Consider the following 21,427-nt stretch of genomic DNA (forward strand, 5'->3'; position numbering starts at 1 on the left):
TTGCTGTGCACCTTCAGCTCTTGCCTCACGTTCTCCTAGAGTCTCCGTGCAAACAGCTCTGCTGGCTTCCCTGCAGGGAAGAAACTGCTGCCCCCCGCCCTTACTTCTTGTCCTTCTTTGTTTTAATGAGTTAGTGCTGGCCAGAAAGCTTGGCACACTTTGCTGTGGAGCCACACGGACAATGGAGCCACTGGTGCTAAGTGGCAGGAGACCCAAATGGAGGTAGGTCTTGTCCCTTCTTCCCAAGTCCGTGTCAGGTGCAGCAGGTTGAGTGTGATGTGAGATCTCATCTGCAACCTTCAGATTTAATTTTCAGGTCTGAGTGAGGTATTTTGCTTCTTGCTTCATATTCTGTGCTAGGAAGAAGCCTTGAGCAGCAGTGGTGTGCAGGTGGTGTCCATATGTGTTCTACAGGAACATAACATCTCAGATTCACAGACTTGAGCGGGTTGGAAGAGAGCTCTAAGCTCATCCAGCCCAACCTAGCACCCAGCCCTGCCCAACCACCCAGACCATGGCACTCAGTGCCCCAGCCAGGCTTGGCTTCAACACCTGCAGGCACAGCAACTCCACCACCTCCCTGGGCAGCCTATTCCAATGCCAATCACTCTCTGCCAACAACTTCCTCCTAACATCCAGCCTAGACCTGCCCTGGCACAGCTTGAGGCTGTGTCCCCCTGCCATGCCACAGCTTCAGACTCTGTGCCCTTCTTCTCTTGCTGCTTGCCTGGCAGCAGAGCCCAACCCCACCTGGCTACAGCCTCCCTGCAGGGAGCTGCAGACAGCAATGAGCTCTGCCCTGAGCCTGATCTGCTGCAGGCTGCACACCCCCAGCTCCCTCATCCTCTCCAGGCCCCTCACCAGCTTCGTTGCCCTTCCCTGGGCATGTTCCAGTATCTCAACATCTCTCTTGAATTGAGGAGCCCAGAACTGTAAACATGGAATGGACAGGGTTGGAAAACACCTTCAGAGGTCATCTACTCCAACCTTCCTGATGCGAGCAGGGACAGTTTCAGCTAAATCAGGGTGCTCAGAGCTCTGTCCAGCCTGACCAGGAGTGCTTCCAAGGACAGCATATCAGTCACCCCTCTGGGCAGCCCAGGCCAGTGTTCCACCACCTTCATTGGAGAAGCTCTTTTTTCTTGTGTCTGCTCTCAATGCCCCTTGGCTTTCAGTGGGTGATTGTCCTTTGCAGTGAGCCTTCTGCCTTTCAGCACTGTTCACAGAGAGATGTTATCACACACCACAGGTCCCTGGGGATTTCTTTGCTGCTCTGAAGAGCAGGTTGTGGCATGCAGGGCAAAGGCAGAAGGCACAAGGCAGTGGTATTTCAGCAGCTGTGTTTTCATACTCTTTAGTGCTGCACATGGGAAAAACAACCAAGCAACCCACTTGGCCTGAGTCTGAGAGGCAGAGGTGCCAGTGAAGTCCCAGCAGAGCACTAACCTACAGGTACAGCAATTTTATGGGCTGCTGCCCTTGTGCCATGGTCTGGGTATCACCACGGTGCCATCAGGACATTCATGTGACTCTTCTGTTCCTCCCAAAGGCAAAATCCACTTTCTGCTCAGCCTCTCATCTGATGTGAAGTCAGCTGAGAGGCTTAGAGCTCACCCCAGGTAACTGGCACCACCTCAGCTCGCAGGCAGTTTGCAGAATAATGAAGCATTTCAAAGGCTCCTGAGGGCTGTTTTTTCTGGGTAGGTTATTTGAAGCATGTAAAATGAATCAGTTGGTGCTTGCTTTATTCTGCAGAAGGACAAGCTTGGCAGGTCTGGATAGGGCCTGTTAGGATCTGCTTCTCTTGTCACCTTGCACTCTGGGGCACCTGGTTTGCTCTCAGATCTGCACGAATGCGGTGATGATGTTGGGACTTCTTAAGAGCTGGAGCACTGCTATTGGAGCCATGAATATTGGAGATCCACCCTACAAGTGCAGTAGAGCACCAGTACTTTAATTACAGCACCTGCTGGGGTTCAACTTCATCAGGAGAAGTCATAGCCTAAAATGATATTTGTTGAGGGACTCTGCCTCCAGGGCCCAAAGCCATCAGCATTTGTCACTTGTGCAAGAAGTAGCAGTGGTGGGGAGCACCTGAAATAGGTTTCTTCTTCCTCGTTCTCCTTGCTGGAGAAATCCAAGCAGCACTGGGGATCAGCCATGCAGAGCAGTGCTTTGTGTGCAGATAAGCAGGAGGCTTCTCTGTCTGTTGTTTTTCTTCTCCAATTCCCTGTGAGAAGCTCCAATATGGAAACATAGAAGACAAAATCATTTAGGTCCTACCTTCCACCCTTGTGCTTCAATTCTCCCCCTTTGGCAGTGTTTGCTATAAATACCTGAGATGAGTAATGTTTTCTTCCCTCTTTCTTATGGCACAGTGACATTTGTGATCACCCTGCTGGGAATGGAGAAGAGCTGAAGCAGAAGTAGTTGGATAGTAGGTGTAGCTTCACTGCAGCTTCAGATGGCTGGTGGTGGAAGACTGGAATCTCACTGCAGTCCATTTAGGCAGTGCTATCATTCCTCTCAGTATGGCTACTTCAGATTTAGTCTTTACTTACAGTGCGTGGGAACTTATTGAAGAGGAAGGTCACAGCTCAGGTCAGCAATCATTTCTATATCCTCACCTTCTCCCATTGTTCATCTCTCCTGGAAGAATTTATCTTCCATTGCTCACAGTTCCTCTGTGTCCTGTGCTCAGACTTGTACACAAAGTCCACTCTAAATACCTGGAAGTAGGCACTTAGTGCCATGGTCTGGTTGACTGGATAGGGCTGGGTGCTAGGTTGGACTGGATGAGCTTGGAGGTCTCTTCCAACCAGGCTGACAGTATGAAATGCTATGAAAATAGGTGGCTCTGGGTAACTTTGGTTGGTGCAGCAAAAGAAGCCCTTTGTTTAGGCTGCCCTCTTTTAGAATGTAATACCTGAGAACATGAGAAGTTTGGGGAGTTGAATCTGTGTCTCTGTTCTGCAGCAACTCGTTCAGACACCAGAAGACTCCCATTGGGAAAAGGGATTACCAGCTGCTGCTTCTCTTGGAGTGGGAGCCAAGCAAGGTCCCCTGTGGTAGGCACTCTGTGGCAATGGAGGCAGCTGAGCAGGCAGTTGTGTTCTGGTGTGCTTCACTTGTGTGTTACAGACACACCTGCACAGGCACAGACAGCAGCTGTCTGCCAGAGCTGCAGGACCTCTCTCTAATGTGGACTTACAAAGCTTCCCATGCTTTCTGTTGGGGAAATGTTGAAGGATATCCAGTCCTGGCACTGCACGGCTGACACTGAGCACAGGTGAAATGTGACTGCACAAGGGTGCAGAGGGCCCTGGGGAACAGTTTCTCTGCTCTTTATGGTAGTAGCCAGCTTGGTGCCAGGCATCTCCTGGGCTTTATCAATCAGACAAGTCTCTCCAGCTCAGAGGCTGCGTTTCTTTTAATGCTATTTCAGAGGGATTTGGGATACAGCTTACTCAAAACCCCCTGCAGCTATTTCCCTGACAGGGGTGGAGGAGGCTGTTGGTGGAGTTCTTACCAGCATAAACTGGGATATGATTGGTGCACAAGTTGGAGCAATTGGATGTACCTGAATTTTGAACCTTTGACACCTTAGTGATGAAACATAATAATTCTGGGACTGAAAATTCGTTGGGAAATAGCATTGCTGTGTCCGCGTGCCCTGCAGGTGCTTGCTGCCTTCCGGAGGAGGCAGACTGCTCCAGCACAGACCATTGCTTGCATGGGCTGGCACTGGCTTCTCAGGGCTTTCAGAACTCTGGAGGTCATGTGGATTATTCTCTGGATAAAGGGCTCTCCCAGGCCACAGGCATGGAGAGGTGGACCACAGTGAAGCTCTGTTTGTGCCTCCTCACTGGAATGTCCATGCGACAGTTCTTGTTTTTAAGGGGCTTTGCAGAATTCCCCTCCCCACTCTGAGTGAGCAGGTACTGTGGCACTCCATGTTGCTGTTGAGAGTGCCACTCTCGGGTCCCCACACCAGAGCCAAAGGAGTAAGTGGAATGAATGATGAGTCCATGGGTTTGGCTTTGCTCAGCCCTTGCCCCGTGAAAGACCTCCAGTTTGTCAGTTCTGATTCCTGAAGCTGTTTTTGCCTTCTTTTCAGGCAGGTGTTAATGAAAACGATTTTTATGACGGTGCTTGGTGTGCTGGCAGAAACGACCCCTACCAGTGGATTGAGGTGGATGCCCGCAGGCTGACCAAGTTCACCGGGGTCATCACGCAGGGCAGGAACTCCCTCTGGTCGTAAGTGCAGCCTTGCTTTGCTCCACGGGGTTCTGGCTTTGCCTTGTGGTGGTTTGCCCCTTCAAGGGACAGAGAAAGGGTGGAGATGCTGCGCTGCCGTCAAGCAGCTGGACAGAGGAGCAGTAACAGAGACGATGGTGCAATGTGACACAGCATGCCAGCTTAAAGGTAGCAAATTCCTGTAGCCTTTATCCACCTCAGGCAGAGGATGCAGCAAAGTACCCTTGGGTTATGCACCTTTGGAACGCCTCCACTTGGCAGACCTGCTTGTGCTGAACTTCCTCATTCTCTTCCAGCACTTGATTGCTTTATCACCTTACTCTGGCCAGTAGCCCTTGGGATTTCCTAATACTTAAGCAATCACAAAGTCATTGGTAAGATGCCAAACCAACCCGATTTTCAAATGAGCTGTTAAAGCAAGTTTGTATCTCTGCTTGTGGTAGTCTGAAGAGTCCCAAGTTTCCTTAAGAAAGCTACAGAGACTAAGGCCCATCCCAGGGGCCCGCCCTGGTGCTCCCAGGATGCTGTAATGTTGTATTCTATCCCATTCTCTGGTATAGCAGCTCCTGAGGCAGTGCCTGGCTGCTGTTGCTGCTACTGCTCTCTTCCCTTCTCCTCTCCTCCCTGCACACCTCTCTCTGGGCAGAGCACATCCCTCCTTCCCTCATGGTCTGTGTGGGGAGGTGGCTTCAGGCTGGCTTCACCTGTAACAGAATCTCTCTTTACACTCGCAGTCAGTGTGCAGCATCTTCGCTCCTGCTCCGCAGAAGCAGTGAGTCTCTCCTGCCCTCTGTCCTGGGTAGCTCCTGGCCTCACGTCTAACACACTACCTTTTTTCTCTTCTGTTCTGTAGAGGGATTTAGAATCTGGCCAAAGCAGACAGAATCCTAGCGTGGCCGGGGCTGGCAGGAGCTTAGAGAAGCTGCAGCCCAGCCTCCCTGCCGTGCGGTGTGTGCGCGCCTGGGCTCCAGTGCCTGCCGCAGGCGCCCTGCGCTGTGCTGCTGGATGCAGTTGGAGCCTGCTGGCTAAGAGCCTCAGAGGCAGGGGTGCTTGGCATGGACGGGGCAGCTGCCCTCTCCCACAGGGCTGAGGAGGCAGTCCTGATATGCTGAGCCCGGGAACTCAGGTTTGGTCAGATGGTGCTGCTCACCAAAAGCCGTTCTGAGCTTTCTGGTTGCAGAAGGAGCATATGGCCCTGGGAAAGAAGCTTCGCACTTGTGTGCAGCTGTGGTGCTTGGTGCTGGCAGCGATGGGGCAGTGGTTGGACTCGCTGATTCTTGGGGTCTTTTCCAGATGAAACATTGTGGTTCTGTGAGGTACTGATTGGTAACCTGACCTGCTTCTGCTCTGTGGTGCAGTAATGTGGAGGCACACGGCAGGCAGCTGGAGGAGGTGGGACCTGGAAACGATGCTTTGCTTTCCCCTGATCTTCACAGTGCTCAGTCTCCTCTTCTGTGAGCCTCACGGAGTTACATGGGCAAATAACCCCTCTTGTGCTGCCAGGCCTTTTGACCAGGCGTGCAGGAGATGCCTGCCTCCTTAGATCCCTTCTGGGCAGAGCTCTCATCGCTTGACATTGATTTGCTGTGTTAAAAAAGGCAAACCAGAAAACAATCACTGTAAGGAAAGATTCCTCGTTCAGCTCTCCTACAGTCTGCTATTCCCAGTGGTGTCTTTTCTCTCTGAGTGCTGCTGTGGGAGTAGAGCCTCTTCAGCAGTAAAGTCTCTATATTTATTTCACTGTTCTGTGTCAGGGAGATAATTACTGTGGCAGAGTTTTGTTCTTTCCTGTGTTCACACTCCTGGCATGGCTGTTGCTATCCACACCACTGCTGCACTGCTTGGCCTTGCCATACCTCAGTTTTTAGTTCAGCTCTACTGCAGGCTTACAGCAGGGATTGACACTGTCTGTAGCTGGCATTCAGTCATCTCTCTGCTTTGGGTTTAAGTTACCTGCCCTTGCTTTTGGCCTCATCCCCCAGGAAGAGTTGGTGGGCAAAACCCTGAGGCTCTGCAGTAAGAGCAGGGTTGTTGAAGGGAGAGCAAGGGCAGGCTCCTCCTGGCTTGCCACTCAGCAGAGAAACCGACACAGCTCTGCCTGTTAGGAGCAAAGATGGTTTGAACTGGATGAGATGCACTGAGGGGCAGGCTGAGGTCTGCTGGAAAGCCTGTGCTGTAATCCTGAGCTCTGTCCTGTGGAGAGGCTGGAGGGATGGGGAGACACAGCCCAAGGAAGGGCTGGCCTGCCTCCCTACGTCCAGCTTACACCCCAGGGGCTGCCATGGGGGTGGCTTTCCTGGTCACAGTGTGATGGACACCATGTCCCTTGGTGTCTCTGGATATAACCTTGGCTGTGGGACTTCCCTGGAGACCATTTCCCCTTCCCTGGAGACCACCTCCCCTTCCCTGAAGACTACCTCCCCTTCCCTGGAGACCACCTCCCCTTTCCTGAAGGCTACCTCCCCTTCCCTGGAGACCACCTCCCCTTCCCTGAAGGCTACCTCCCCTTCCCTGGAGACCACCTCCCCTTCCCTGAAGGCTACCTTCTCTTCCCTGGAGACCACCTCCCCTTCCCTGAAGATTACCTCCCCTTCCCTGGAGACCACCTCCCCTTCCCTGAAGACTACCTCCTCTTCCCTGGAGACCACCTCCCCTTCCCTGAAGGCTACCTCCCCTTCCCTGGAGACCACCTCCCCTTCCCTGAAGACTACCTCCCCTTCCCTGGAGACCACCTCCCCTTCGCGCTGCTCATCCCCAGGAACAGATGAAGTCAGTGTAGCTGGGGCTGTGTGCTCTGCCTCTGCGTGTGCAAGCCCTTGGGTTGCAAGGCTGACTGGATAGCCTCTGAGGTCCCACAGCAGACGTCTGTGCTTTCACAAGAGTTTAGCCTGAGCTCTGCAGCCCTGATCTGGGCCAGGAGTGGAGTGCTGTGTTCCCAGGGCCTCATCCCCAGGGAATGCCATGCTCGGGATGGCAGATGCTGCTTTCTGAATTACTCGTCTAGAGGCGCCTGAAAAATCCTCTCTCTGACTTCCTACCCAAATTCCTCCAGCAGTCAGGACAATGAGAAGAAAATGAAAACAAAATCCTGGACAAGAGCTGTGCAAAGAGAAATCCAATCCAGACAACAGCAGAGGCCTTGAGCTTGGAGTAGAAGTTGCCTTAGGGTGGGATTTGGAGGCACCTGTGGAAGCTTTGGTGTTTGTGGCAACCTCGGGGAGCAGTCACAGGGGTTGTGTGCAGCCTTTGGTAAGCCAGTCCAGGAGAAACAGACTGTAGGACTTCCACTGGTGTGGGCAGGTTCTTTTGTGACCAATTTGCTGTCCTGGGTCCTGCAAGGGAAGGAGATTGATTAGCTTCCTTCACAGACGTAGCTACTGACCGTGATGGTATCAAAAAAGACTGCTTATGACAGGACAGGTCGGGCAAAAAGATGCATTCTGGTACCCGAGGCACCTTCCCAGCTCCACCAGCTCAGCCCCAAGGGTAGAGAGCTTGCAGAGCCCAGAGGAAGGTGTGAGAGAAAGGGCTGACTGCAGGTGGGGGAGACTAGAGCCACTCCTCCCCACCCCTCTGATCTGTGTTCAGAAGTGAGAGCCTGCCAAACTTGAGAGCCAAGGGGAGATTTTCTTCAAGCCTTGGAGGCTTTCCCAGCAGTACATAAAAAGAGATCAAGACAGTAGGATATATGTTAAGTTCACCAGATTATATGGTGGTGACAAAGGATCAGAAAGGCAACTTTCTTTTGCTTCTTTGTGCTGAAAAAGAAACTTTAACAGAGTGGAAAAATGAACTTAACTCAAAGTTCTCTCTGGGCTTCTGCCTGGATCAGATTTGTACCTGGTCCCCCTTAGCTTCCTGCTGCTGACTTAATGAGGATGTGTGAAATGACAAGGGAGGGCAGCAAGGACAGCCTGATGAACCCTGCACCGACTGACTTTGCCCTGCCACTGCAGGGCTGCAGTGTTCGAGTTGTGAGCAGTCTGCCTTTGGATTCTGCTCCCATCTCCCAGCTGCAGCCAAAGCTGCTGTGCTGGTGTCAGAAGCAACACTTTACTCCAGAGCAGCTCTGGCAGCTGTAGCTTGATCTGGATGGCCCAGAGACAACCAATTTGCACCTAGCCTTGCTTAATGGGGGGGCTGGAGCTTTATAGGCAGTGACAGATTGGATCACAGAGCTGCTTTGGTTGAGAGACCTTCGAGATGAGCAAGTCCAACCCTGATCCAGCAATGCCAAGTCACTGCTAAGCCATGTCCCTCAGCACCACATCTACAGGGCTTTCAAATCCCCCAGGAGGGGAGGCAGCCTGTTCCAGCACCTGACAGCCCTTCAGGGAAGAAACTGGGCTTGAGGAGGTCTTCTTTATTCCAGTCAATGAGAAAGTGGACTCAAGGGCTGCTCAGGCAGAGTCTTCTTTGCCCAGCACAAATGGCACTGCTCAAGCTGCCCAACACAAATGGCCCTGCTCAGAATGCCCAGCATGAGTGGCACTGTGCTCAGACTGCCCAGCATGAGTGGTACTGTGCTCAGGCTGCCCAGAACGAGTGGCACTGTGCTCAGAATGCCCAGCATGAATGGCACTGTGCTCAGGCTGCCCAGAACGAATGGCACTGTGCTCAGGCTGCCCAGAACGAATGGCACTGTGCTCAGACTGCCCAAGACCTGCAGACGTTGAATTTCACAGGCAAGGGACCAGGACATCTCTTTGTTTTTTTACAGTGAAGATACCCAGAACTGAGAAGTGCCTGAGGTTGACTGATGTGAATAAAAGCTCTGACACCTTGGGAAAGGGCAGGATGCTGGTTCCTGTGTATGAGTGGAACACCTGGAGAAGACTTTCACAACGAGCATCCAAGAGTCAATAGGCAGACATCAGTGACCTCTCTGCAGCCGCCTTAGGCTACAGGAGGTGTGAGTGACGTGACCTCCTAGAAAGGCATGTGACAGCCTGCTCTGAGAGGTGGATTGTGCCATAACTGGGCTACATGGATGAGTGTTTGGGGGAGAAATACAGTGTGGAATTCTTTGTGTTGCTGCCAATGCATCACAGAGTTGTTCTGTTAGAAAAACCCTTGCAGAGCACTGAGTCAAATCATTGTTTATCAACTATCTCTGTTAGTCTTGCAAAGCATCTTTAAACACCAGTGCAGAAGGCTGCTGAGTGGGCCCCTGGCAGCATCACCCTGGAACTGTGCCATCTGAAGGGTTAAAATATGCAAGCACTTGACGGAGGGAGAGGGAATATTAATCACTTGGAGCAGTTTGGCAGGAATCTGAAAGCCAGAGGAAGGATGTTTCCCACAGCCCAGACTGTGGCTGGATGACTCAGTAGCATCACTTCTATCAGGAGGCTGTAGGCTGAGGTAACGCTTTGGGTGGCTCAGTGCAGAGATGCTTTGGGTTTCAGAAGAGGAGGCAAGGTTTCAGCAGGTCAGCTGTGTGTGTGAGCAGACAGTTACCTAGAGCCTGCCTTCCAAGCAGGTTAAGTGATGCACTCTCTGTGCTCACCAGGAAACAACAAAGTGTCAGGGAGAAGAAGAACCATGGGTGAGGTAAACTGTGCAGAATGTTCACATCCCAAAGCAGAACTCTGAAACCTTTTGGGAAACAAACCAACCAACAAAGCCCAAACAAAACAACAACAAACCCTACACACACCCCCTAACAAGATGACCACCGTGGCCATTAGACCATGCCCTGAAGTGCCACAAAGTTCGTGTTTCCTGAACACCTCCTCAGGAAACAGTGAAGATTATTTTACTCTTAAGCAGAACTTTGCCTTGAAGGGGAAAAAGAAGGAGATGGAGCAACAGAGACTTTCACACCCTGGTCTGAGAGGACTCCTGCTCCAAAGTCCTCTGCACAAGGAGGCCCTGGATCTGTTGGAGTGTGTCCAGAGGAGGTCACAGAAGTGATCAGAGAGCTGAAACAGCTCTGACGAGAAGAAAGGCTGTGAGAGTTCAGGGGTTCAGCTCGGAGAAGAGAAGGCTCTGGGGCAGTATTATTGTGGCCTTCAGTGCTTAAAGAAGGCTTGTAAAAAAGACAGGTCTCTTCTGCCAAGGAACAAGTGACAGGATGAGAGGAGGCAGCCTCAGGGTGCACCAGAAATGACAGATGTTAAGACCATCGAAATTTTGGAACCCCTTCAGGGGCTACTCTCTGAAGCCTGGAGAAGAGGAGGCTCAGGGGTGATCTTATTACTGTCTATAACTACCTGAAGGGACATTGTAGCCAGGTGGGGGTAGCCTCTTCTCCCAGGCAACCAGCAACAGAACAAGGGAACACAGCCTCAAGTTGTGCCGGGGTAGGTCTAGGCTGGATGTTAGGAGGAAGTTGGTGGCAGAGAGAGTGATTGGCATTGGAATGGGCTGCCCAGGGAGGTGGTGGAGGCACCGTCCCTGGAGGTGTTCAAGAAAAGACTGGATGAGGCACTTAGTGCCATGGTCTGGTTGACTGGATGGGGCTGGGTGATAGGTTGGGCTGGATGATCTTGGAGGTCTCTTCCAACCTGGTTGATTCTATGATTCTATGAGTAGAAGGAAACACCCACATCTGGCACCAGACTTTCTGGAAAGGTCAGAAGGAGACTAAAAACTTGTCCACACCTGGCTGCAAGCAGCAGACATGGGGTGGGAAATGCATCTGCAGCCCCAACCTCACCTGACTGAAATGAGAGCTTTGAAAAGTTGGGCTGTGTTCACGTGAGCAAGTGGAATTCTGGCCCTAAGCTCTCTTTTCACAGGGCCTCTAGAGAGGCAGAATTCACAGCAGTGAATTAATTTAAGTCACTGAGAAGCCATTTTAAAAATTAAACATTCAAGGATTTCAATTATTAAAAGACTTTAAAGATGCCCTTGCTTGCTAATTGAGCTCCCTCTCTGAAATCAGGTTGGTTTTAATTGATCTGTGGAGCTTGCTGAGCTACCTGTGGTGAGCCTGAGCTTGCTTTGCCCTGGCTTGCTTTGGGAGCTGCTGAGCAGTGGCTGTTTTAAGACTCTACCAACATAAACATTATTATAGAATATTAATGCTGATGGCTTTTTGTTTAATTGGGTGAGATGACAAAGTGCAGCTCTCAGCAGCTGGTTCTGTTGCATGAGCACAGTCTCCTGTTCCCCTGCACTGTTCTGGTGCAGCAGTTCTGCTGGTTCAAGTATTTTGACTTGCCAATTTATGCACTGTTGGAGGATGCACATCTGGGTGCCTGCCTCCTGTTTCCCAGTGATTTTAGGGGGTTGTGATGCATCCAAATCAGATTATAGTGATGGCAGGAGAATAAGAATATGGTCCATGGGTAGAATTCCCATTAGCATCATCTGCAATATTTGCTAATCTCATCCCCAGTACCTCTGCCACTGTAGAATTGAGCTCCTGCTAGCTGGCACCTGCCAACCTTCCTGGTTCCTCTCAAATCAAGTGGGGTTGAGTGGAGTGGAAAAGCATCCTTGGAGACTAGGCTGAGCGTGTCAGATTTGTTTCCTTTCTGCTCATTCAGCTTTCCCTATCTGAGAAGCTTGGCTTGGGAAGGTTAGCCGCAGCAGACGCTGCCTCAGACCCTACCCAAATGATCCGAGTCCCAGCTGATGTGCTGCAGGCTGGGCAGCCCAAGGCCTGGCACTCATCCACATCTTCTCATGTGGCACTTGCTGTGTGTTGTGCTGAGCTGGGACTCATCTCTGTGCCTAATGCACAGGAAGAAAAGCAAGCAAATTATCTTGGGCAAGGCAAGGCAGAAAGATTTCTTTGTTCTGCTGCTGCTGTGGTATCTTTGCCCACGCTCAGCAGCCTGATGCTGTGGTCGGATAAGGAGAAGCTGATTCTCTGGGCAGGAGCCTAAGGCTGCAGGAGCTCTGTTATGAACCCTCTGCTTTGCTTCAGATTTCCCCTCTCTCCCTGTGAAAGTCACTGAATTGCTGAGCTGGTCTTGTTTTCCAGATGGACATGGACAAAGGGAACATTTCTGTGCACCACATGACACTAGATGTAAAGCTGTTCAGACAAGCCTGGTCTAGAGCTCTTGTGTCATGGAGAAGCTACAGCTAACTCCTAATAGGGATGATTTAAACGTCCACCACGTGAAGAGACTCTGAACAGCCTCTTGAGTCTTGCATTTACTGTCTGTGGGTTGAATTAATGTTGGCAGTAGGTGCTGGGATTCCTCAGGCTCTTCCTGAAGAGCTCAGACTGGCATAAGTTTTTGGGGATGATTCATGGGAAAGACCTGGGTCCAAATGGCTCCTGCCCACTCTGTACCTCGTGACCCTTTGCCAGCACTTGTGGAACTCGGGAGGCAGCCATGGAAGCAGCACTCCAGTGAACTGGAGCTAACCTTGGGTGCTTTTGGAGGTGCTGTCACGCAAGGACTCCTGCCCTGCCAAGCCCCCTGCCAGAAAAGAGCTGGATAATTAACACATTCTCTCTTCTGAATGCTGGCATACAACTCCCCCTGAAACATGGCTCCTTGCCTCTCAACCCAGCAGATATCTGAGAAATGTAATGGTAGGGCCAGGGGAATCTTACAGAGTGGATTCTGAGGAGCTTCTACTGAAAAAAATGTTGGGACACCCTAACTACTGGGAAGGTTAATAGCTTTGTGCCAGCTCTCCTTGGCTAGCTTCAGTGTTCAGCACTGAGGGGCCCCCGAAAGATGTGCTGTGACAGGCCACAGAAATGAGTGTCTGCAGATGCCAAGGCCAGTGAGCTACATCCTCTTGGCATCAGCTAACAACCTGGATGGCATTCCCAGTACTGCTGCTAGCACAAGGCTGTGCGAGCCTGCCAGGCACTGGCTGCACAGACAGACGCAGAGCCCCCTTCCCTCGCCCCAGGGAATTCAAGGCAGGAGATGCAGTGTCTGAAGGGAATGTGAACTTGCAGTAGCCTTCATAACGTTGGCTGAAGCTGTTTCTCTTATGACACAGGAAAGAAGGAGGAAGAATTTAAGCTACTAGAGGTGTTTAGGGCCAGAAGATCGAGCTGGGATGGTTTTCGTCCGCAGCTCCACAGATGCAGTTGGTAGGCAAGAAGAGGCGGCAGGAGGTGGTGTGTGCTGCTGTGATTGGTCCAGTGACCCTCTGCAGTCCCTCTGTACCCGAACGCAGGAGGCTGGACGCGGTCTTGTCTGTGTTCCACCTGGCAGGCTGCCTCGGCTAGCAGGCTGAGAGTGGCAAATGCCTGTGGCTGGCGAATATGCATCTTCTGTTGGGGGAGGGTTGAGCCCGTGTATCTGTAGCAAGTGGGAGGAATAAAACACGGGAAATCAAAGCCCTAGCTTGGAAATGTGAGCACAATAGGAATGTAAATAAGGTGGTTCTGAAAACTGTCTGTCCTTACCAAGGTCTCCATTAGAAAGACTGCCCAGGACTGGCCTGGGGTTCCTCAGCTGTGGTGCTCTGTTTGAATTGCTTTCCCAGGTGTAATGAAGATGGATGTGTTTTGTTTGCCCTCCTAATCTTATTTGTGCAGTTGAAGTGAAAAAGAGTTCTCCAGTACTTGAGAAACAGGTGTTTGGTTTGTGCCATTACCACTTTGGAGCATCTATCTGGGTTTTGATAAATGACCAAGAACATAAATAAGAGCCCAAACCCAACCCCTCCAAAGGAGGCCTGAAATCATTCAAACCCACAAGTTCTGCTCTCAGTCCTGTGGGGCATTTGTTGTTTGCTTGTTGGCTGTCTTGTTTTCAGTCCCAACAGGCTATGTTTTCTCTTCCTGTGGCTTTGATCTTCATTCTTTCCAGAATTCCTACTTCTCATCTTTGCAAGAGGGAAATCTGCTTCCCACTTACAGAATCATAGAATGGTTCCAGTTGGAAAAGCTCTTTAAGGTCACTGAGTACCAACCATTCCCTAACCCCACCATGTCCCTCTGCATCACATCTCTGCATCTTTTAAACACATAAAGGGATGGAGATTCAACCACCTCCCTCTTGCGGTGCTTGACAACTGTGTTAGTGGAAGAGTCTCTTCTAATGTCCAACCTAAACCTCTCTTGGTGCAGCTGGGGAGGACATGGACATCTGCCTTGCTACAGCATTCTTCCAGGTAGTTGGAAAGAGGGTAAGGTCACCATTTGTAGAAGGCCAAGCTAAGTGAGGTTGCACTGATCTTGTGGATGATGACCTTGCTCTCGTTCCACCCTTGCAGTTTTTGGTCTCCACTGGAAGCCTGACACTCTTGGGGAACACACAGAACCTAGCCTGTCCCTTCAAACGCAGGCCCAGCCTGGTGGCTGTGTGTCTGCACAGGTAGTTTGCCAATAGTGCTGGCCGATTTTGAAAGAAAGGCAAATGAACTGTGTTTGTGTGACTGCAGGGCAAGGGGAAGCTCTTCCTGGCTGTGTCTGGCTTCCCAGGTACTTTTCTCATATGCTCTGCTGCTTCTCCCATAACTGCTCCGACTGCCCCTGTACTTCCTAGCCCCAGGAGCTTTCCTTACCCTGGTTTCATTTCCAGCATTCCAACCACGTAGCTGGGAGCCTGTGCTCAAGGACTGTTCTGAAGGACTGCAAGTTGTGCACCATCAGCTTCTGTACCTGAAAGGAGAACATCTTCATTCGGGGCTGAGCTTGCAGTGCAGAGAAACCTCCGAGCCACAACTGTCCTCCCAGTCACTGCCTGTTGAAAACAGAAAGATGTTAGAGGAAAAAATAAACCACTGCTGCCCTTCCAGACCAACAAATACGAGAGGAGAGTCAGGGTGTTGCCCTCTCCGTAGCTGTCTGGCCATTACCCTGGGGAGTACTCAGGCAGTGTGAGAGCTGCACAGCTTTACCTTCACTCAGAACACTGCGAGCAGTGTTTGAGCTTGGCTGCTGCTCTCTAGGTGGACGCAGACAAAGCACAGCACAAGTGTGAGTGCAGAGTTTGCTTTTGAGATAAAGCTGTGTTTTACCTGTACATCTGATTTTTGTCAGGGCACCAGAAAGAGGAAGGCTCAGCTGGGTGTTGGAGCAGTGTGCGGGCGCTGTGGTCAGTTGGACTTTGGTGTGCAGAGACAGACTTGTCTCTGTTTCCCTATCCATTGCTAATAAATGCAAGCAGGACTGCTGCCTCCTGCCATTCTGACGTGGGAAGAAATGGGAATGCTGCTGGTTGAAATTCATGGGCTTCTCCTCCTAGACATTCATTACTTTCCCCCATCCTTTCTGATCATAACAGCAGAAATCATTTAACTCCCTTAGCAGAAAAGGTGAGGTTTTTGGAAGGCAGGCTGTGTCTGCTGTGGACCATCCATTTATCCCCGGGTCTGCATGTGCAGGAGAGCAGTAACCACTCCCTGAGTGTTGTCTTGGTTTCTTCAGCTTCTGTGTGCTAGGCTTTGTTAATTATCTGCTGAATCTTGATGGGATGTTGCTTTTCCAGCCAAGTGTTGACATGACTTTGCCAGCTGGGATTTCCACTGCTAGCAGTCTTACAAGATTTGTTATGTTAAACACAATTTGGATCCTTTCTAAGCCATGGATGAAGTAACTTTGATGCTCTCTGTCTTTTTCCAGGAGCAACTGGGTGACCTCCTACCGAGTACTGGTGAGCAACGACAGCCACGCGTGGACGGCTGTCAGAAATGAATCTGGCGATGTGGTGAGTAGCTGCAAACCGATGCTTTGTGGAGGAGAGCAGAAGTGGGGGAGTGGGGGCTGCCTGCATGGTGCTTTGGCTTGCCAGGTTAGTCTGTGTAGGGCTACAGGACTGCAGGGCAGATCAGGTGCCCCAGAGAAGGCTCCAGGACACCCTGTGTGACAAATGCATCTGTCTGCCTGTGGGTGCAAATGCCACCCTGGCAGTGGCCCTGCTTGGCACACAGTTCTTGTTGCGTGGCCTGTGCAAGGGTCAGTGTTGTACTGCTGGCCCGTGGGGACATCTCAAGTCCATGAAGTGCCCTTTGTTGGAGAGCAGCTTGTGGTGCTATGGCTCCTTTGTTCCCCTGTGGAAGGCACGGCAGGGTGGTGCTCTTTGAAGAGCAGTTCCAGCCTGAGCCACCATCATCCTGGCACTGTACCTGCTGAGTTTGTTACCAGAAGTGCTCAAAGGCTCTTTTGAGGAACTGATTCTGCCGTTTCCACGTGCTTGGCCTTAGCAGATTTTTGAAGGGAACAGCGAGAAGGAGATCCCAGTTCTGAACATGCTGCCAGTGCCGCTGGTCGCGCGCTACATCCGCATAAACCCCCGCTCCTGGTTTGAGGAAGGCAGCATCTGTATGAGGCTGGAAATCCTAGGGTGTCCTTTGCCAGGTAAGGCTTCCTCAGCTGCTCATGCCAAGACTCAGAAATTCCACTTCCTTCAAGTTCCTTTGCTTTTGATAAAGTGCCTGTCTGTAGGCAGCATGCCCAAAGTCTCACTGAGATGCTCCAGGCACTCCCCAGGTGGTAGCAGCTGACAGGGAACCATCAGGGGAACACCTTAAGAGAGCTTTCTCTTGGGAGGGAACACAGCCAACAGCCCACGCTGAAACCTCTACACAAACATGTGCAGCATGGGCAACAGACAGGAGCTGGACACTGCCTTGCTGCTGGAAGAGCTACCACACAGTGGCCATTTCTTAAGCAATGGATTGAATGTAAAGAGATGTCCTTGATGAAGAGCCACAAGCAAGTCAAGAACTCGTGGGTAGGAGATAAGGGAAAGGGGGGAACCTTGTGCTTGGACTCTACTGCAGGCCCTCCAGATCAAGAGGAAGCTTTCCTAGCACAGCTATAGGGCTGCATCCAAAGCAGCATGGCAGCAGTTGGAGAGAGGGGATTGTGCCATTTGGCTTTGGGGAGACCTCACCTGCAGGGCCTGTGTCCCAGCTCTGGAGCCCTCAATACTGCAAGGACATGGGCCCAGTGGAATGGGTCCAGAGGAGGGACACAGAGAGGATTGCAAGACTGAAACCATTAGAACTGCATTATCTGCAGTCTATTTTCTCTTAATGCCATTGTCTAGGCCACAGGATTTCCCAAAATAACTGGAAGGCAAATAGTGTGGACTGGGCCAGCACTACCTGGCTGGGGCAGGGAGGGCATTGGGGCATGTGAAGAATTGCTAGCCATTTTCAAGTGTTACCTGAATCCAGCAGGACCCTTGGAAGCTTGAGAGGCAGGCAAATGGTCCTGTCCTTGGTGAAGAAAGGTGGAAAAAGAGAAACCCTGATGCATAGCTTAGGGCTGTTGTCCTTTCCCTGCTGCAGGCACAGCAGGCTGGGGTTGCCACTAAGCACGCAGACAGTGGCGCAGGGGGTGTGTGTCCAGCTGTACCCGGGCTGGCAGTGCTGAGAGGTGCTGCTAAGCTGCTGACCTGTCTGTTTAGCTCAGAATCAGAGCCATGCATTTCTTTCAGCTCGTTTCATCCACCCACACAGTGAGGTGCTCTGCAGTTCCCTGTAACTGGCTTCCTCACCCTTGGCTAGTGTCACCCTGCCACGTTCCAGGCTTAGATATGGCAAGTGCTTGGCAGGGGTCTAGCCTCTTGGCTAACCACTGCCAAACACTGCACGAGTATGATCTGGAAACCAGACTTGTCAGGGATTTAGTCTGTAGAACCAAGGAAGCCTCCTAAATCCATCAAAAACAAGGAGATGGAGCTCTGGCATTTCGTGCACCATCTTCTTACCAAGGCCCAAAGGTCCATGGAAGAAGCTGTGTGGGTGCTGAGGTTCCTTGAACACCTGCTGGGGCTTGGATTGTGTTTGCAGTTTCCAGGAACACACAGAAATGAAGCTGTCAGGAGGAGCAGCCTGGCTGTTGTGTTAGAGCTCCCTGTGCTGTGCTCTCCCCAGTCAGTGACAATTGGTGGGCAGGTGGGGTGCCAGGGAACCAGCCCCAGATGGTCAAAGGGCAGGCCTGCAGGAAGGCAGCTCACTTCTGCTGGCTCTGAAACGCCTTTTCCATGTCTTCTAAGGCTGTAATGGTCAGGGTCGTGTCTCTAGTAATGCCTGGGTAAATCAAGCAATTTGCATGCAGTCTGCACCTCACAGAGGGGTAAGGAAGACCAGAGTACAGAAGGCTGAGAGACTGATGCTCCAAGAAAAGCTCCTTGGAAATGGCAGGACGTGATGGAAATAGCTAAGGACAGCCAGGACTCACTCCTGTAGCAGGGCTTGGTCAGCAGAACCTGCTGCTTGTGCTGGGTGCATTGGGAGTTGGCCCACACCGTGAGCAAAGGCTGGCTTCCAGGATGGGAACGGAGCTGCTGGTTGCCCAGCGGCCATGCCTGAGACGTTGCAACTGTTATCGGTGCCTGCTTACATATTAGTCATGAAGTAAGTTGGGGTCTACTGTTGAGCTGCTGCTGGCAAGCAACTCTTTCTAGGCTGTGAGAGGAGCTCCACACAAGAGAGCTGTGTTACCCAGCTGCGTCAGCGCCGGGCGCTCAGGCTGCAGGAGTGATTTGCTGCTTCACCGAGCAAAAAAACTCTTAGCTGGGAGTGCCCAGGGAATCCTGCCCGGGGCACAGGATCCTTGCTGCTGCATCTCACTGGGCATAGAGGAAGACAAAGCCCCAACACTAAATTCTCTCCCAGTTTCCAAAACTTGTGTGTTTGTACAGTTGCAGATGGACACGCGGAGGCGTTTGCTAACTGCCTCAGGGGGATGGAATTCCTCTTCTGGCCTCTGCTTTCCCAGACCTAAGCAAAATCAGAACAAAGCTGTTTATGATCAAAAGGACACAGGGACAGGAGAGAGAACCTTAGCTGAGCTCCTCATGCATTCATTTATACTGTAGAGTACTGAAGGAATTATTCTAATAGAATCAATGTTTGATGAAATTCAATTTGTGATGGCTCCTACCTAGAAAGGCTTTGGTGCCCATGACTTGGCCATCACTTCCCACCCAAGAGACAAGGTGCTCTCTGACTGCTTTGTAAGGGGAGCGCTGTCCTTTTGCAGCAGGTGCAGCATTTGGTCCTCCTTCCTCATTCCTCCTCCCTTCCTGCCAGCTGCCTGTAACTTGAAGTGTCTTCTCCTGTGCAGAGCTGGGACTTGGTACAAGCAGCTCTCATCACAGGTGGTGATGCTCACAGCAGGACTCAGTTCAGTCAGCTGTTTGTGAGAGAACATCTTAGCTGACAGTGACAGCCTGGTCCTGCAACTGAAGCAGTGGACAGGACCAGCACAAGTTGCTCACTTCCTAAGTGGAGACCCCCTGAAGATCACAGCTCTGCAGCTCGGGGTGCTGCCAGGAGCTTGTAATGGAAGAGAAAATCCCTCTGTGTGCACAAGCTGCAGAGCTGCTGGGCTTCACGGGGTGGGCAGTCCCCAGAGTTTGCATGCTGCAAAGTAGCTGAGCACTTCCAGAGCTGCCTTCTCCTCTTGTCCTTCACAAAGGACTATGAAGGCAACAAGCTACTTTTACCTGCAGACTGCCGACTCTGCTGGGTCTGTAAAGACCAGCACAGCAGTAGAGCAACCGAACGGATTTCTCCTTGGAAGAGAGTGCCTGAAGCAATGCCACGAGCAAGCGAGGGCTTTTCGACTCGATTCTTCCTTGGTCTGAGCTTCTTCATCTCTTACTCTCTGCTGCTGCAACAGTCCCTGCACAAGGCTTGCTCGCCTCTCAGTGTCCCTAATTCTATTGATCCTGAATTCCTGCTGCAGCACGAACCCAGCCGGGCAGGCAGGTTCACAGCAGAGCCTGGCAAAACGGGAGTGCTGCTTCTCCGAGGAGCTGCCAACTTGAGCACTGCTTTGGAGGGAGCAGCAAGAGATGCTGTTGCTCCTTACTGTGCAGGTCTCTGAAGTTTCCATCGAGTCTCCCAGCCCTCGCAGCCATTTCCATGGTACTGCTGTTAGGTAGGTGAAAAAGAGGCAGACTTTGGAAGGAATGGGATTAAAGTATTAGGGAAATAGCAGCACTGTGTGCTTTGGCTTGTGGTGAGTGAGAAAGCCTTCAGCATGCTGGCAGTGTCGGTGAAACTTGGATATCTTCCACCACAGAGGGAGATTTTGAGGTGGGGGAAGGCAGCCTGTGTGCAGCGAACACATCTGTCCTTTTCTGGAAGGAGCAGGAGTTTTTTTCATGGTTTCCATTTCTCAGTCCATCAACTTATTACTGAACAGTTTTGGTGTTGGCCTTGACAGGTGTTGCTGTCCCAGAATCATCTGTGTGGTCAGTGCAGCATGGCTGCTGGCATGGGCTTGTCCCAGTTTAGCTTACAGTCAGGCTGGAAAGAGACCTAAAACCTCACAGACTCAATAGGGACTGGAAGGGACCTCTGGAGATCATCACCCCACCAAGGCAGGCTCACCTTGGGCAAGCCCCCCCCCCCTGCACAGGATGGTGGCCCAGGCAGCTTTGAACGACTCCAGAGATGAAAACTCCACCACCTCTCTGGGCAGCCCTGTTCCAGTGCTCCACCACCCTCCAGTAGAGTTGCTCCTTCTGCTTAGATGAAACTTCTGTGCTCAGTTTGTGCTATTTGCTCTTGTCCTCTCATGGCATCAGTGGGAAGAATCTGGCCTCATCCTCCTGACATCAACCCTTGAAGTATTTATAGCACCAGTAAGATCTGACCTCAGTCTTCCTCCAAGCTGCAGAACTCAAAGCACAGAACTGTGCAGGTCAGGGTCAGGGTTCTTCTCAAGTGCTGCAAAGCCCTCCCCAGCATCTCATTGTCTGTTGTTACAGGATGCTGTCTGCAGAGTCCTCCTGCTGAGAATCGTTACTCTTCCCCCTAAGATACCTCAGCTGATAGGTGCTACTGTTTAGGGTAAACCACTGTTTTTCTGCAGCCAGAGTGCTCTTTGGCTGTGTCCACAGTGAGACAGGAGGACATTTAGGCTCTCACAGGTAGCCTTTCTTCCTCCAAATCATTTTAATCAAATGAGGATGGTTCTTCCTACCAGCCTGACAGCCACTGGGTTGGACAAATGATTACTCAAAGTCCCTGGGCAGCCCAGGAGGAAATATGCCCAGTGTTCACCTCTGAAAACAAATGGTGCTGGGTTGGCCAGGAGCACAGAGATCAAGAAATAGAGCTGAGCCCTAATTGTCTTGGCCTGGTTTCCCCCAGGTAAAAGTCAAGGGACACAGAGTGTTTGCTCTGTCCACATATTCTCCTTTGATGCTTAGGAACACACAAACTCTAAGTTATAGCTCTGCAGAAACAGATGTTAATTTTAGAGTATCAAAGGCTCTGAATTCCCACCAAACACAAGAGAAAAAGGCAAGAAGAGATCCCTCTCCATTTT

The 21,427-nt window shown here is 51.3% G+C and overlaps 1 protein-coding gene across 1 annotated transcript in view; it reads left to right on the top strand.

Moving 5' to 3' along the window:
• Positions 1–21,427, top strand: part of CPXM2 (carboxypeptidase X, M14 family member 2) — a 63,283-nt gene that overhangs the window by 20,606 nt on the left and 21,250 nt on the right. The window contains 3 exon segments of the mRNA XM_064139952.1: positions 4,118–4,257; positions 15,755–15,839; positions 16,339–16,489. Of these exon segments, the coding sequence (XP_063996022.1) occupies positions 4,118–4,257; positions 15,755–15,839; positions 16,339–16,489 (376 nt within the window).

This window comes from Pogoniulus pusillus, chromosome 3, assembly GCF_015220805.1.
Source record: "Pogoniulus pusillus isolate bPogPus1 chromosome 3, bPogPus1.pri, whole genome shotgun sequence".
In the NCBI taxonomy this organism is placed as follows: domain Eukaryota; kingdom Metazoa; phylum Chordata; class Aves; order Piciformes; family Lybiidae; genus Pogoniulus; species Pogoniulus pusillus.